The 14,445-nt window shown below is 41.3% G+C and overlaps 1 protein-coding gene across 1 annotated transcript in view; it reads right to left on the bottom strand.

The window, feature by feature from the left end:
- Nucleotides 1–2,771: 2,771 nt before the first annotated feature.
- RNLS (renalase, FAD dependent amine oxidase) overlaps nucleotides 2,772–14,445 on the bottom strand; it is a 432,063-nt gene continuing 420,389 nt past the window's right edge. The window contains exon 7 of the mRNA XM_056120953.1: nucleotides 2,772–2,988. Coding sequence (XP_055976928.1) covers nucleotides 2,884–2,988 — 105 coding nt within the window. The 3' untranslated portion in view covers nucleotides 2,772–2,883. The remainder of the gene's footprint in view (nucleotides 2,989–14,445) is intronic.

Here is a 14,445-nt window from a genome sequence, read left to right as displayed (position 1 = left end):
ATATCATCACATCCAGGAGTAGGACTTCAATGTGAGTTTTTGGGAACCCAGTTCAGCCCAAAGCAACTGTGATTTAAAACAGTGGAAACTATATAGGATTTTTAACTACTATTTTTTTAAATTGAGAGCTTGTTTGGAGATTCTAGCAGGGGCTGGAGAAATATCCTTGCATGAGGCCAACCCCGTGGACCCGGATTCAATTTCTCTGCCCTTCTTGGAGAGCCCGGAAAGCTACCGAGAATATCTCGACCACATGGCAAAGCCTGGAAAGCTACCTGTGATGTATTCGATATGCCAAACACAGTAACAACAAGTCTCATAATGGAGACATTACTGGATCCGCTCGAGCAAATCAATGAACAACGGGAGGACAGTGCTACAGTGCTACAATTTTTTAATTAGTTAAGTAAGGTAAAGGTAAGGTAAAGGCCCTCCCGTTGTTCATCGATTTGCTTGAGCGGGCCCAGTAAGGTCTCCATTGGAGACTTTGTTGTTACTGTGTTTGGCATATCAAATACGTCACGGGGAGCTTGCCAGGCTCTGCCGTGCGGGCGAGATACTCTCAGTAGCTTGCCGGGTCTCCGAGAGGGGCAGAGGAATCGAACTCAGGTCGGCCATGTTGGCCGCTTGTAAGGCGAACGTCCTTCCACTGTGCTATTAAGTAACTAATGAAAGTATTAAAATTTATTGTTAACATAAAAGGACTAAAGGAAGTTTCCTGAAATGAAATTCACTTAACTATATAAAATACTTGTATCAATGTATCCTAATTTTTAAAAATCTACTATAGATTAAAAACTGTCTCAAAGTGAATTTTGTGAAACCCTGCACTTAAGTTTACAATGTAAGAAACAGAGAATTTGCTTTATTATTCTTTAAAAATAGTGTCAAGGACTAGAGCAATAGTCCAGCGGGTAGGGTATTTGCCTTGCATGCAGCCTACCCGGGTTCGATTCCCATCATCCCATATGGTCCCCTGAGCACCGCCAGGAGTAATTCCTGAGTGCAGAGTCAGGAGCAACCCCTGTGCATCGCCGGGTGTGACCCAAGAAAAAGCAAAAAAAAAATTCAAATTAGGTTAATTTAAGTTTTTCTGACTTTTGAACTGTCGTGGTTTTGCTCTATGATATAACTTATAGACAGAAAAAAAACCTTGGAATATTCAGAAAGTTTTGGACACTATATTTTAAAACATGTTTATTTACTTCAACATACAGTGTGTTTAAATAGATCCTTTTTAGCTCCTTATATATGCACAGTTCCTACATTTCCTGGTTATTCGGTGTATAATGTTAATTTCAATCTTTGATAAATGACCAGTCTTAGAATTATTAACACTTGCAATTATTGTTTATCCATATGCCTCTGGATACAAATGGGGAAGAATTTCAGCTATCTAAGACTCGTGAGATTCCTGTTTGACCTAGAACTTCAAATCACGTTTCCAGAACACAGAAAACATGCAATAAAGTTGAAGAGAAATTTTTCAAAAATATGTCACCAGACATCTTAGGAGTGATTTAACATAACCATCCTACAGGGTATGACTGTAACCCTTGATCTTCTCAAGTGAAGGTCAGCACATTTGTTTTAACTCTACATCTCTTAAAAGCAACTTGATAGTTAGGTAAATCACTTTATAACGAAGAGGCTGCATTTGCAGAGAAGTGAATTTGTAGCACTTCATATTTTAGTATTTTTATTGTCTCTTCCATGGATTAAAATGTACTGTTTCCTCAACTTTTGTTTGTGGGAGAGGAACCATATAAAGTTAAAATGCAATCTATTAAATGCCATAGTGTTATCTGCAAATGAAATAAAATGTCTAGCAAAATACTTCAGTGGTTTTACAAGCTAAATTCATGAAAAATACAGACTTTTTAATCTATCAATTCACCTGAAGTCTTCTTGCTAATCCACATTCTAAAAGCTTAGCTCATAGGCTAACTCTAACTCATTGCCTGCTTTTGTAAATAAAGTTTTATTGGAACACAACCAGGCTCATTTGTTCAGGTATTATCTCTGGCAGTTTTTGTGTTACAATTGCACAAAACTGAGAGGTTGCAACAGAGATCCTATGTTCTACAAAGCTTTAGATAATTACTATCTGGTAAAACACATACAGTGTTTGCCAACTTCTGCTTTAAATCAAAGGAAGCCTTGGAGTAATGACACTGATAATAGACATTCTTTGCCCAGATACCACAATGACTTGGGGGCAAATGAGGATGAATGTTGATTTTAATATCCCCCTTCTCTTTGCAGAAATGGTCCTGGAGTAACAACAAACTGATGAGAAAGAAAATAGTTGGGAATGCATGGCAATGAGGTAGAGATTTGGAAATTACATTTATTTCTGTGGTCCTCCAGGAGCCTTTTCTAATAAAAACATGGTAGAGTAGAGATGAACTTGAATCCCCAGCTCAGGTTAGCTGTTGGGGAATAAGAGTTCCTCCTCTGCTACAGATGCATGGCTCAAAGTTCATCACAAGTACACTCACAGAGAGCACAGCATGTATTGTTCTGCGAGGACCAGCACTGGGCTGTCAGCGGAATAGCTAATTTCATTAAAGGGAATGGGGGAACATGGGGAGGTGGGGGACTAGGACATAGGATAAACAGTTCAACCCTTTCTGGGTGTGACTTTATTTACTTTTTTAAATAATGAAGATTCTGTTCAAGAACTGACTATAGAATTAAAAACCCAAAGAATAAAATGCCATCTGTAGCATTCTTTGCTAGTCATTCACCATGGACAGCTGCCAGGATGCTGATACACAAAGGCAATCATTGCATGCATGGTTATTTCAGTCATAGACACTCGTCATCTCTTGAAATCGCTCCACTCCAAGGACTCCAAATTCCAACCTCCACTTGCCTGGCTCAGAAGTCAAGTGTACAGGCTGATGAGTGCATATTCTCTCTCGACTTCTCTTTTTGGTTCAAAATGTCAGGTATTTGACCTGGGTTTGAATTTTGATGTCTCTCCTGGAAAAAGGGGAAGACATCCATTGTTGGAATTGTATGTTGCTACATTCCCTACTTTATATTTATTTTTTAGGCTACCATGGGTCTTGAAAGTTTTTCCTCTCTATTAACTCTCTTTTCCTAACAAATATATTTGATTTTCACTTCCCCAAAATATCTGCAAAATCAAAAATAAAAACAAAACTTTCCTTTACTCAACTCTGGCCACTTTTCAGGCTTTCTTCCCATTCATTCTTTATCAGCAAGGCCAGAACTAGGCTACACTAGTTCTATTAGCAAGGATAAAACTAGACTATGCTAGTTTGTTATAATGACAACAAACAATTTCTACATCTCAAAGGCTTGACAAATGTTGATTTTTTTTTTTTAGGTGATGACCACAGAAGATCAGATGACCTTTCTCAAGTGTGCTGATTCTTTGTTCAACAACTCAGCAATAAAGGGTGTTTAATCTTTGGTCCTGTCCTCTGTGCTCCAGGCCACCACCACAATCATTGTTGCAGAGAGAAAGAGAAGGAAAAAAAATAAAATCATACCAGGTTTTTCACTACCTCCATCCAGAAGGGCCCTCTTCACATTTCACCTAAGAAATACCCCATGTTTCCTCCCAAGTATATGTCTCCTGAGAAGAACCATCTTCCTCGGGCCTCTCATGGCAGCAGAAACACATATTGGTGAATGTTGTTTGGGACATTATGGAAATGAAAAACATAATGTCCCCTCTTCCATAAGGGTACCTTGACAGCTACTCTGCTTCCTCAGTCCACTCACTGTCCCCCAACCCAAACCCTCTAAAACCTGACCTTGGTCAGCGTCACTCTCCTTTAACAAAGATTTACTTTCTTTTTAAAATTTATTTATTTATTAAATCACTGTGGGAAAAGTTACAAAGCTTTCAGGTTTAGGTCTCGGTCATGCAAATATCAAACACATTTCCCTTTACCAATACTTATTTTTCACCACGAAGAACCCCAATAAATCCCCCCCCCCCAATCCTCCCAATGCTTGTGAGGCAGATGAATTCTAGTGAACACTCTATCTACTTTGACTAGATTCATTGTTTCAATAAAAGATGCACCATTATTATTTAGAGTTTACACCCCCAAATCAGACATGCTGAGAAGGCATTGTGAAATGATTTGCTTTCTACAGCTGTGTTCAAGAATTAAATTATGTTACGCGGCCACAATAGCGGCCACGTGGTTTTGGATTTCTGCTTTTTTACTTATTAACGCTGGAAGTATTTCTGCTGAGAGTCAGATAATTAAGAGATTGGTTTCTGTGCTCTGGAGCCATGGCCGTGCCGGAGAGCCGCTCATGGGGGGCAACTGGTGACCTCGGTAGGGTGTGAAGGACGAGCTGGGAAAGCCCCCCTTCCCATGAGGTTTTAGTCGCCCCATCCCGACCAGCTCATACCTGGCTTTCCACAAAGCTCCCAAGCGGCTGCCATCTTTCTTTCCAGAGGGAAGAAGCCAAAGATTTACTTTCTAATCTTCCTTTAACCATGACCTCCTAGCTGTCACTCTAATCATATTTTATCCTGGAGAACATTTTTTTCCTAGAAATATTCTCCTTGTTTTTTTGAAAAAAACTATTACAGCTTGAGATGTGAGATTTATACAATGAAATTTACCTACTTAAAGTATACAATTCAATAGTACATATTCATACAATTCTTCAGCTCTCAACACAATCGACTTTAGACTCAAAGAAACCTTGAACTCATTTACAATTGTTGTTCCTCTCTCTCCACCCTACCTCTCACCTTCCTGCTCCTGAGAGTCATTAATCTAATTTTTATGGAATTGTCACTTCCAAACATTCTGTTTACATGGAATCATGTAATATATAGCTGTTTGCACTTGGCATCTTTTATTTGATATAATATTTTATAGGTTAATCATGTTGTATCCTCAATCAGTAAAAATAATAATCTTTATTATTGTCAAATAATAGTTCATGGTTTGAATAAATATTTTGTCTATCAGTTCATTTCTCAGTGGTGGACATTTGGGCTGTTCTCACCTAAAATTGGGTCTCCCTTTTTCTTTTCTTTTCTTTTCTTTTCTTTTCTTTTCTTTTCTTTTCTTTTCTTTTTTCTTGGTGGGGGCACACCACAGGTAGTCATAGGTTACTCCTGGCTCTGCACTCAGAAATCACTCCTGGCCATCCCATATGGTGCTTGGGGACTGTGTGAGATGCTGGGTATCGAACCCAAGTCAGATACATGCAGGATAAGCACTTGAACACTACATTATCTCTCTGGACCCATCTCTTGAACGAATTTAAAGAGATAGCCTGAGTTTGAGGATAGTGCTTCACTTATGGAGCAGTAGCCACTTAGAGAAGAATGAATATTTGAAAGGCATTGGAAGGAAGGGGGGATTACGCAGGAAGTGGAATAGGGTTGAGTATAGGCAGCAACTAATGCTTTATAGTCCTGTAACTTTGGATCTTTATTCTTCTGGATCAGTAAAATTCTACTGGTTGCCAACCATATGTATTTGATCTATCCAATTCCTTTTCTTTCTTCCTCCCTTCATCCACCCTTCCTCCCACATCCCTTTCATTCAATTTCTCTTTCTCCTCCCTCCCTCTCTCACTTTCTCTCCTCTTCTTTCTATTCCCTTCCCCTGTCACTCTTGACCTCCCAGTGCTGAGTGTCCCACCCCTATTGGGCTCATGTTATTTCTTATCTTATTCATTTTGCTCCCTGCTTACATGCATCTTTCAGTTTTGTCCTTCTCCCCTTTCAGTGTTTTATACATCTTGATGAAAGAAATATTTCCACAGCATCTATGTACTACTAATAAAGTCATAGCTGCTATTTGAGTTTACATTACCCAAACAAGTCTATATTCATCACTCACACTCCAAAGGTTAACCATGTTAACTCATTTATTCTTTTAAGCTACAATTCCTTTCTCTATTACTGAAAATCCTACATTGAGATGTCTCAAATAATAATAATAGTTGACATCTATTGAAGTGCCAGCACTATATTCATGCTTGCTGAGATCTTTCTATTGATTCGCCTCCAGAAAACTGTTATTTTAATACTGTTATTATAATCCACATTTGAAGGATTAAAAACAAGATTACGTTGCCCAAGATCATATAACCAGCAGGTAGCTAAGCAAGAATTGGTATCCCATGGTTGGTTTCCTAGGTGCTCCCCCAAATTTTCTTATTTCTTAAATCTCATCTTTTTCCTGAGTCTTCCCTGATCCTATTTGCTTCCCCCATCTTCTCTGCCTGCCTCCCACCTGTCCTTGCTGATTGCAATCTCTCCTTTCTTTGTAGCTTTATAGTATTCTCTTTGTTCTCTCCTTCTCATATGTTGGTTTAATTCCTCCAGATCTTCTAATTCTTTGTGTACTTCTTATCGTGTTTGTGTACTGTATTTACCTTTCTCTCCTGTCCCTACTGGATTATTGAGTGTAAGGTAGAGATACATCTTCCTCATTTCTGAATCCCCTGTTGTACCCGTTAAGGAAGGGTAGAGGTGGGTAGATGGAAAATCTGACTGCGATGAGAACATGTAAAGTCTTGAGAGCTAAAGAATGTTGAACCTGGGAGATACACAGACCTGCATTTGAATTCTAGCTCAATGTCCCCAGCTCTGTGACCTTATAACTTCTGTACTGGGACGAATAATATCCCCCTCAGTTCATGTTTAGGTTTAATACCCAGTAACTCAGAAAATGACTGTGTATGAAGAAAGGTCTTCTGAAGAGGTAATTAAGGTAAAAAGAGGTCATAAGGAATGTCCTAATCCAATGTGACTTATCATCTTAGAGGAGGAGATTAGGATATAAAAACACAGAGAAAATACAGGTGAAAATAATAGAGGACGATGACCTGATAAGGATAAGCCTCAAAAGAACAATGCTGCTAACACCAAATGTATTTTCTTAGCCTTAGTCACCTCACCCGTAAAATGGAATTGCTGAGGGATTTGGTGGGGAAAAATATGAAATTTAGGACTAGACAGCACAAAAGGCTGAGCACATGCTTTGCTCCGGTTTGATCCCCTAAGAACTTCCAGGAGTGACACCTGAGCACTAAGCTTGGAGTAACCCCTGAGCATTACCAGTTATACCCCCCAACCAAAAATGTGAAATTTCGTGAAAGGGAATTAAATAGAATGAATGGTACCATGTAAAGAATTCCCTGGTATCAGAATCAGCCAATGACAATGTTCTCCTTCCTGTGATTCTAGGATGACATTTCTGGGAATTGGTAGCAGTAGGCTTGGCAAAGGTTTAAGGCTGGACCCTGGGAACCAAGGAGACTCAGTGCATCTGTGTCTGCATGTAACAGAAAGCCCTTTACAAAGAGAACTGACCTAAAGCACTACTATAACAATAAAATCTACGTGGAGGTGCCACTAAACAGCTTAGGGATGGTTATAAAAGCTTAAAGGAAGTCACACTCTTTGACCCCTCTCTCTTTCTCAGATGACAGAATTCTCTCTGTACTGCTTTTGCTCCATGACCTAATAATTGTGTAATGTAACATGTTCATCAAGAGTTACTCTTGGAAATAGGGATTTGGGTCCACTTAAATGCGCATTTTCTTCTTATATAGATGTAATACATCTAACACTTTGATGCTGGTGTGTACCACTGGTGGCTCACAGTTACTAGCAGAATTTTGTTGTTTTGAGGACATACACAGTGATGCCCAAGGCTTACTTCTGGCTCTGCACTCTGGGATCACTCCTTGTGGGGTTTAGGGGCCATCTGGGGTGGTAGAGATCAAACCCCAGTCAGCCACATGTAAGGCAAGAACCCTTTCCCCTGTATAACCTCTCCAGCCATTCTATCAAAAATTGCAGTTGCCTGTGTGAATATGATAAAGCATGGGCAAATACAGAAGCGTACTGTGTATGTATTTCCTCTTTGTTATCATTTTTCCTCGAGCGGGTCCAGTAACATCTCCATTGGAGACTTTGTTGTTACTGTGTCTGGCATATCGAATACTCTCGGTAGCTTGCCGGGCTCTCCGAGAGGGGCGGAGGAATCGAACTCGGGTCGGCCATGTTGGCTGCGTGCAAGGCAAACGCCCTACCCGCTGTGCTATCGCTCAGCCCTTCGTGGTCGTATCGTTTGGTGCTGGAGCGATAGCACAGCGGGTAGGGCGTTCGCCTTACATGCGGCCAACATGGCTGACCCGAGTTCGATTCCTCCGCCCCTCTTGGAGAGCCCGGCAAGCTACCGAGAGTATTCGATATGCCAGACACAGTAACAACAAAGTCTCCAATGGAGACGTTACTGGGCCCGCTCGAGCAAATCGACGATCAACGGGAGGGCCTTTACCTTACCTTTACCATCATTTTTCCTAATTAAATTAAAAAAATTATAATGTAGTATAGGGCTAAGATGATACCTGTTTGGCATATGTACTGTATGCCCCCACCACCAGCTCTTCTAAGAGTGACTCTTATGGCGGCTTCAGGAGTACTGAGTGGAAGGTGTGTGAGTGTGGGGGGGACTATTAAAAAGGACACAGTATTATATAAAATGGACAAAACCTGGGTTAATTAACTGCATGTTACCAGTGGGACTTCTAGTCAATATCAGGCCATATATAGGTAGCTTTGTTTGAACGAATCAATAACTGTATATGAATTTTTGACTACACAGACAGGGGTCAGCACTCCTCCACCTGCTTTATTAAGGTTCACCTGTATGCTTCATGGCTTAGGATATCTGCAGAGATTATTGACCTTTACTTCATTTCAGTTTAAATAATAGAAGTAAAAAGGTCACAGCTCCAGTTATGATTCAGCTCAGGTCTGGGACTAAAAATCTCAGGGTTTGATGTACTTGACTGCAGCCATCTGCCAACATTAACCATCTTGGGCTGGGCCACATATGTCTCTACCCAATCTCAACCACCGGAGGTCATAGGGAAGGACTATGACCACATCACTGCCCTTTGGCATAGCCACCATACCTATGTGGACAGAAAGAGACTTTCTACATAAACTCAAGAAGTCCTTTCTAGCTTTCTGTTCCTTTTGTTCCTCGCCCCCCTTTTTTTTTGCTTTTTGGGTCACACCCAGCAATGCACAGGGGTTACTAACTCTTGGCTCTGTACTCAGGAATTACTCCTGGCAGTGCTCAGGGGACCATATGGGATGCTGGGAATCAAACTCGGGTCAGCCGCATGCAAGGCAAATACCTACCCCCTGTGCTATCACTCTAGCCCCTCTTCCGCACTCTTATTCCCACTTTTTTGCTTGCTTTTGTGTGCCACACCTGGTGGTGTTCAGGGGCTATTCTTGATTCTTTGTTCATGAGTAACCCATGGTGGAGCACAGGAAAACATATGTGCTGCCAGGGATTTGAATTGGGGGTAGGTAAAATGTAAGGCAAGAATCTTTTTTTTTATCAATATCGTTTATTCTTTTATTTATTTATTTATTTTTAATTTTTATTAGTGAAACACTATGAGGTACAGTTGTAGACTTACAAATTTTTGTGCTTGGGTTTCAGTTATACAATGATCTGGTACCCATGCATGCCTGCACCAGTGCCCATTCTCCATCATTTACATTTTTTAAAAATTTTTGTTAGTGAAACACCATGAGGTACAGTTGTAGATTTACAAATTTTTGTGCTTGGGTTTCAATTGTACAATGATCAAACACCCATCCCTCCACCAGTGCCCATTTTCCACCACCATGGGTCCCAGTATCCCTTCCACTCCCCATCCCCCCATCCCACCCTGCCTCTGTGGCAGCGTATTCCATAAGGCAAGAATCTTGATCCTTGTACCATCTCTTTGTTCTATAAGTTAATCTTAAATTTGTTTGTTTATATTTTGGGGGGCATAAATAATAACAATGCTCAGGGGTAATTCCTGGCAGTGTTTAGGAGACCATATGTGGTGCTATAATTGAACTGAGGTCTGCTGCCTGCAGGGCAAACACCTGAATCCTGTACAATCTCTCTGACTTGTTCCCACTTATTAAAGGAGACCTATGATTCTCGGGACTTTTTGTGGTGACCTAGTTCGAGGTCATTTGGTGATCTGGTTATTGACTTTAGAGGTAGCCAGCCAGTCAGACTGAGGAGTTCCATTTGCAAAGGAGTTGAGTTTCTATTGCTTGATTCCTTTCTGGTGAATAAGGTTAACCAATCTTTTAGAATCTGTGTTCCCACATGTCCAAGTCCAAGGCTGGAGGAGCCTCAATTCCAAGGGCCATGCCAGGTGCAATGCATCCAAGTCTTATAATGAGAACGTGATTAAGGTGAAAGGAACACTGTGTATCAGGCACTCGGCAGAATCTTCTTCATGCTCTAATCTCACATCACCCTCACCTCTACCCTCCAAGCCCCCTCATTTTCCGGTATGGATGTGGAAATTTAGAGATGCAGTGCACTGTCTGCCATGTCATGGATGAAAGTGGCAGAGTCAGAATTCCAAGCCAGGCCTGCCTCGCTCCAGACCCTCACTTGCTACCTCTCTGCCCTCCGTGCTGCCTCCATAGTTGGCAGGCCTGGTTGGACTGCAGTCTGCAAGCAATTAGCAAAAGCAGCTCTCCAGCAAACCCAAGAAACAATCCAATCTGTAAAAGGGGAGGGGAAACCGATCTTAAAAGAGAGCGCTTTTTTCTGCCCCAGCCGGTGAGGGGGAGCACTTTGCCACAGGCTGCTGAGGGCAAGGAAGGCGCGGAATGTTCACTGAATGTTCATTCTCCCGATTGTTTTTCTATGACATTGAGCTCACACTCTAGGGAAAAGGCAAGGTCTGAATTGAAATGTCGTCCAAAGCCATTCAGCCTGGGCTTTCAAAGAAGCTTTTGTTGCGGGGAAATCTCTTTACTGTCCTGACTCTCCATGGGCTGAGGGTTGACTGCTCAAAGATGGGATCACCAGTTCGATTTGAATTTCAGACAAACAAAAACATTGTTTTAGCATAAGTGCACCCCATGCATTTGGGTCTAGGTACACTAAAATATTATTCACTGTTTAGCTGAAATTCAAATTGAACTGGCAATACTGCATTTTTATTTGCTAAGTCTGACCGTCCTGACTGGGCTTCAAAGGAGAAGCCTCTTTCCACTGGTCTGCAGCCTCCCCAAGATCCTATAGGCTGTCATGTTTGTGAAGGAAGCAGAAATCAAATGGACGGCTGCATGCTGGAAGTTACGTGCTCTCCTTACTGTAGCGTGCTCCTTTAAGACAGTGTTTGAGAACGATGCGGGTTTTCAAAATAAGAACAATGATAATAATAATCCTTTCCGTATCTGGGAAATGTCTTGAGGGTTTGGGTGGGGGGGATAGACTTTTTACTAAAATTCTTGGAAACTGCTCAGTTCCATTTGCATTTAATAAAGAGCAAGCATTGCTGCCACGGTGACTCCTAGAAGCATCCCCTAGAGGAAGTGGGAGATGGGCTGACCTCCTTAGATCAGAGGTTGCTCCCTGGGGAGCAGGGTTTGAACTATAACTGCACGAGATCACACAAGAGTGGACGGTCCTGGAGAGGGAATGTGAAGATGAAGAAGGAAGAAAGACAGGAGAAGGAGAAGGCTTCAGGGCAAATTTAACATCCCAGCTTCTCTCTGTTTTATATCTGAGAGCACATTCTTGGCATTGAGAAAGCTCCCACTTGGACCCTTCTCTTCACTTGGTTCCTGGCACAGCGAACTTGGCCATTTGCTGCCACGATGGGCTATTCTAGGGACTGCCCCAACTTACCAGCAATGGGCCAGCTGTCAAAGTAGTTTCTTCAGAAGAGAAGAGGCCCTGGGAGGGAGAATATCTGCCAAGCAACTAAGTGTCCTCATGTTTCCAGGTGTTTAGTATATGTTTGTGGGTGTGCGCAGCAGCAAATACAAGGGCCTATTGTGTTCTGCTTTTTTGAAGCTGGCTGAGGGCCTAGAAGTCAGGGTGGGTCACAATTCACTGCAACTCAACACATTTTTCTTGCGCTTCTAAGTCTGACATCCTGGGCTCAGCCTGTAGAAAACATAAAGGTAAGATTGCACCCTGCTTTCAAGGGATTAAAAATGGGAAGGGGGATAAGCAATGTAGAGCAAGAAATATATTTTCAGATCTTAATGATCTTAAGACTTCAAGAGAGAGAAAATATAAAGATCAGAAAAGATGTAATGTACAGTGGCATTCAAGACAAGCTCGCATGAGTGAGATTTCACAAGCATGGAGGGAAGAATATATTTGATCACTGGAGCTTCACACAGAAGTAAATCTATTCTATATAAATCTAAAGTGAAATTCACAGATGGTAAGCATGGTCACTCCAAGAGTAATATTCAAAGCAGACAAGCACTGCCAATTTTGTTATTTTTCCTCCTCGTGCTGAAACAATAGCACAGTGGGTAGGGCATATGCCTTGCACGCGGCCCACCAGGCTGACCCGAGTTTGATTCCTCTGCCCCTCTAGGAGAGCCCAGCAAGCTACCTAGAGTATCTCACCTGCACGGCAAAGCCTGGCAAGCTACCCGAGTCGTATTCAATATGCCAAACACAGTAACAACAAGTCTCACAATGGAGACGTTACTGGGCCCCTGGGCCTGCTCGAGCAAATCGATGAACAACGGGAGGACAGTGCTACAGTGCTACAGATCCTCCTCGTAAAGTACTTCTGTGTTATCAATGACTGACATAAATAACTAAACTAAAACGTCCACTCGACCTGCCAGATATTATGTTACATAATGTATATATAATATATAACATCTGACTCAGCATTAAAGGATTGCAGCTTTTTGGATGTAATTATTATCACAATTGCAAGATAAAGGATATGATTGAGTCCATTTCTACCCACTTACGTCATCTATCCATCCACCCAGACAGGCATATTTTTTTTTTGCTTTTACAAAACACTCTACTATTATTTTTTTATTTTGGGTCACTTTCATCACACTGCGATGCTCAGGGGTTCATTTTCATCACACTGCGATGCTCAGGGGTTACTCCTGACTCTGTGCTCAGGAATTACTTCTGATGTTGCTTGAGGAACACCAGGAAGCCGGGGATTGAGAACCTGAGTTGGTTGTGTGTAAGGCAAACACCCTACCCACTGTACTACCGCTCCAGCCACATTCTACTATTTTTATCTCTATTTTTTTTATTTATATAGTTTTTGCTGATGTATTCAGTAAACAAAAATCAATATATATTAATACATAACATGTTATCAGATTTACTCTTAATTTTATTATGAAAGTATTGTAGCACTGTAGCACTGTCCTCCCGTTGTTCATGAATTTTCTCCAGTGGGCACCAGTAACTTCTTACAACAAATTATGAGACTAGTTGTGACTGTTTTTGGCATATCAAATACGTCACGGGTAACTTGCTAAGCTTTTCCATGTGGGCGAGATACTCTCGGCAGCTTGCCGGGCCCTCTGAGAGGTGGGGGAATAGAACCCGGGTCGTTCGCATACAAGGCAAACGCCCTACCCACTGTGCTTCAGTCCATGAAAGTATTGAATAACCAAAATCCATTAAAAAGTAGAAAGCTTTTAAAATGGATTTTCCTATGACCTGGGCTTCAAATTTGGGAATCTCATATTTTGATCTTTTGTTATCACTGTGGATTGAGATGAAGGTAAATATAATACATTTACTAAATTCGTAAGTTTTTAGTAGTTCTGGATCAATATTTGTCTACCTCTATAGAAAATTTTGATCTTTTGAATTCATGAAATTTACATACAAGTGGTACAACATGGAAAGTATCATGCTAAGCGAAATGAGTCAGAAAGAGAGGGATAGACATAGAAAGAATGCATTCATCTGGGGGATATAAAGTAACAAAATATGAGATCAATACCCAAGAATAGCTGAGATCAGCACCAGGAGGATTACTCCATAGCTTAGTGGCCAGTTGGGCATTCTAGAGGAAAGAGCAGCTCAGATAGAGAAGGGAACACCAAATAAAGGGTGTTTGGAGGACTCTCCCAGGAGGGAGGGGAGATGCATGTCGAAAGTGGACTATGGACTGAACATGTTTGCCACTCAATGCCTCTTTTGCAGACCACAACACCCAAAAGGAGAGAGAGAACACAGGGGATTGCCCTGCCACAGAGGCAGGGGGGATGGGGGGATGGGGGTGGGGGGGATATTATCCATGGTGGTGGAAAATGGGCACTGGTGGAGGGATGGGTATCTGATCATTGTATAATCAAACCCAAGCACAAAAAATTGTAAATCTACAACTGTACCTCATGGTGTTTCACTAATAAAAAAAAAATAAAAATAAAAAAAAGAAATTTTTGATCTTTAAGAAGAAATGATGATTGTTATCAAACATTTGTCTCATAATAAGATATGGGAAGATTTTTATAATAATTTGAGAAAATGTGGTTTAACTCTGCTTGAAAATGACCAGGTTTTGCTGACTTGTCATACAATGCTGGGGAGGAAAATGCCTTAGCTCTTTAAGAAGAGGTTGAGGACTTTGGCAGCCTAT

This window comes from Sorex fumeus, unplaced genomic scaffold (genome assembly GCF_029834395.1).
Source record: "Sorex fumeus unplaced genomic scaffold, SorFum_2.1 ptg000043l, whole genome shotgun sequence".
NCBI classification, from domain to species: domain Eukaryota; kingdom Metazoa; phylum Chordata; class Mammalia; order Eulipotyphla; family Soricidae; genus Sorex; species Sorex fumeus.
Note: the sequence above shows the minus strand (reverse complement) of the source record. Positions and strands in the feature narration are given on the sequence as shown.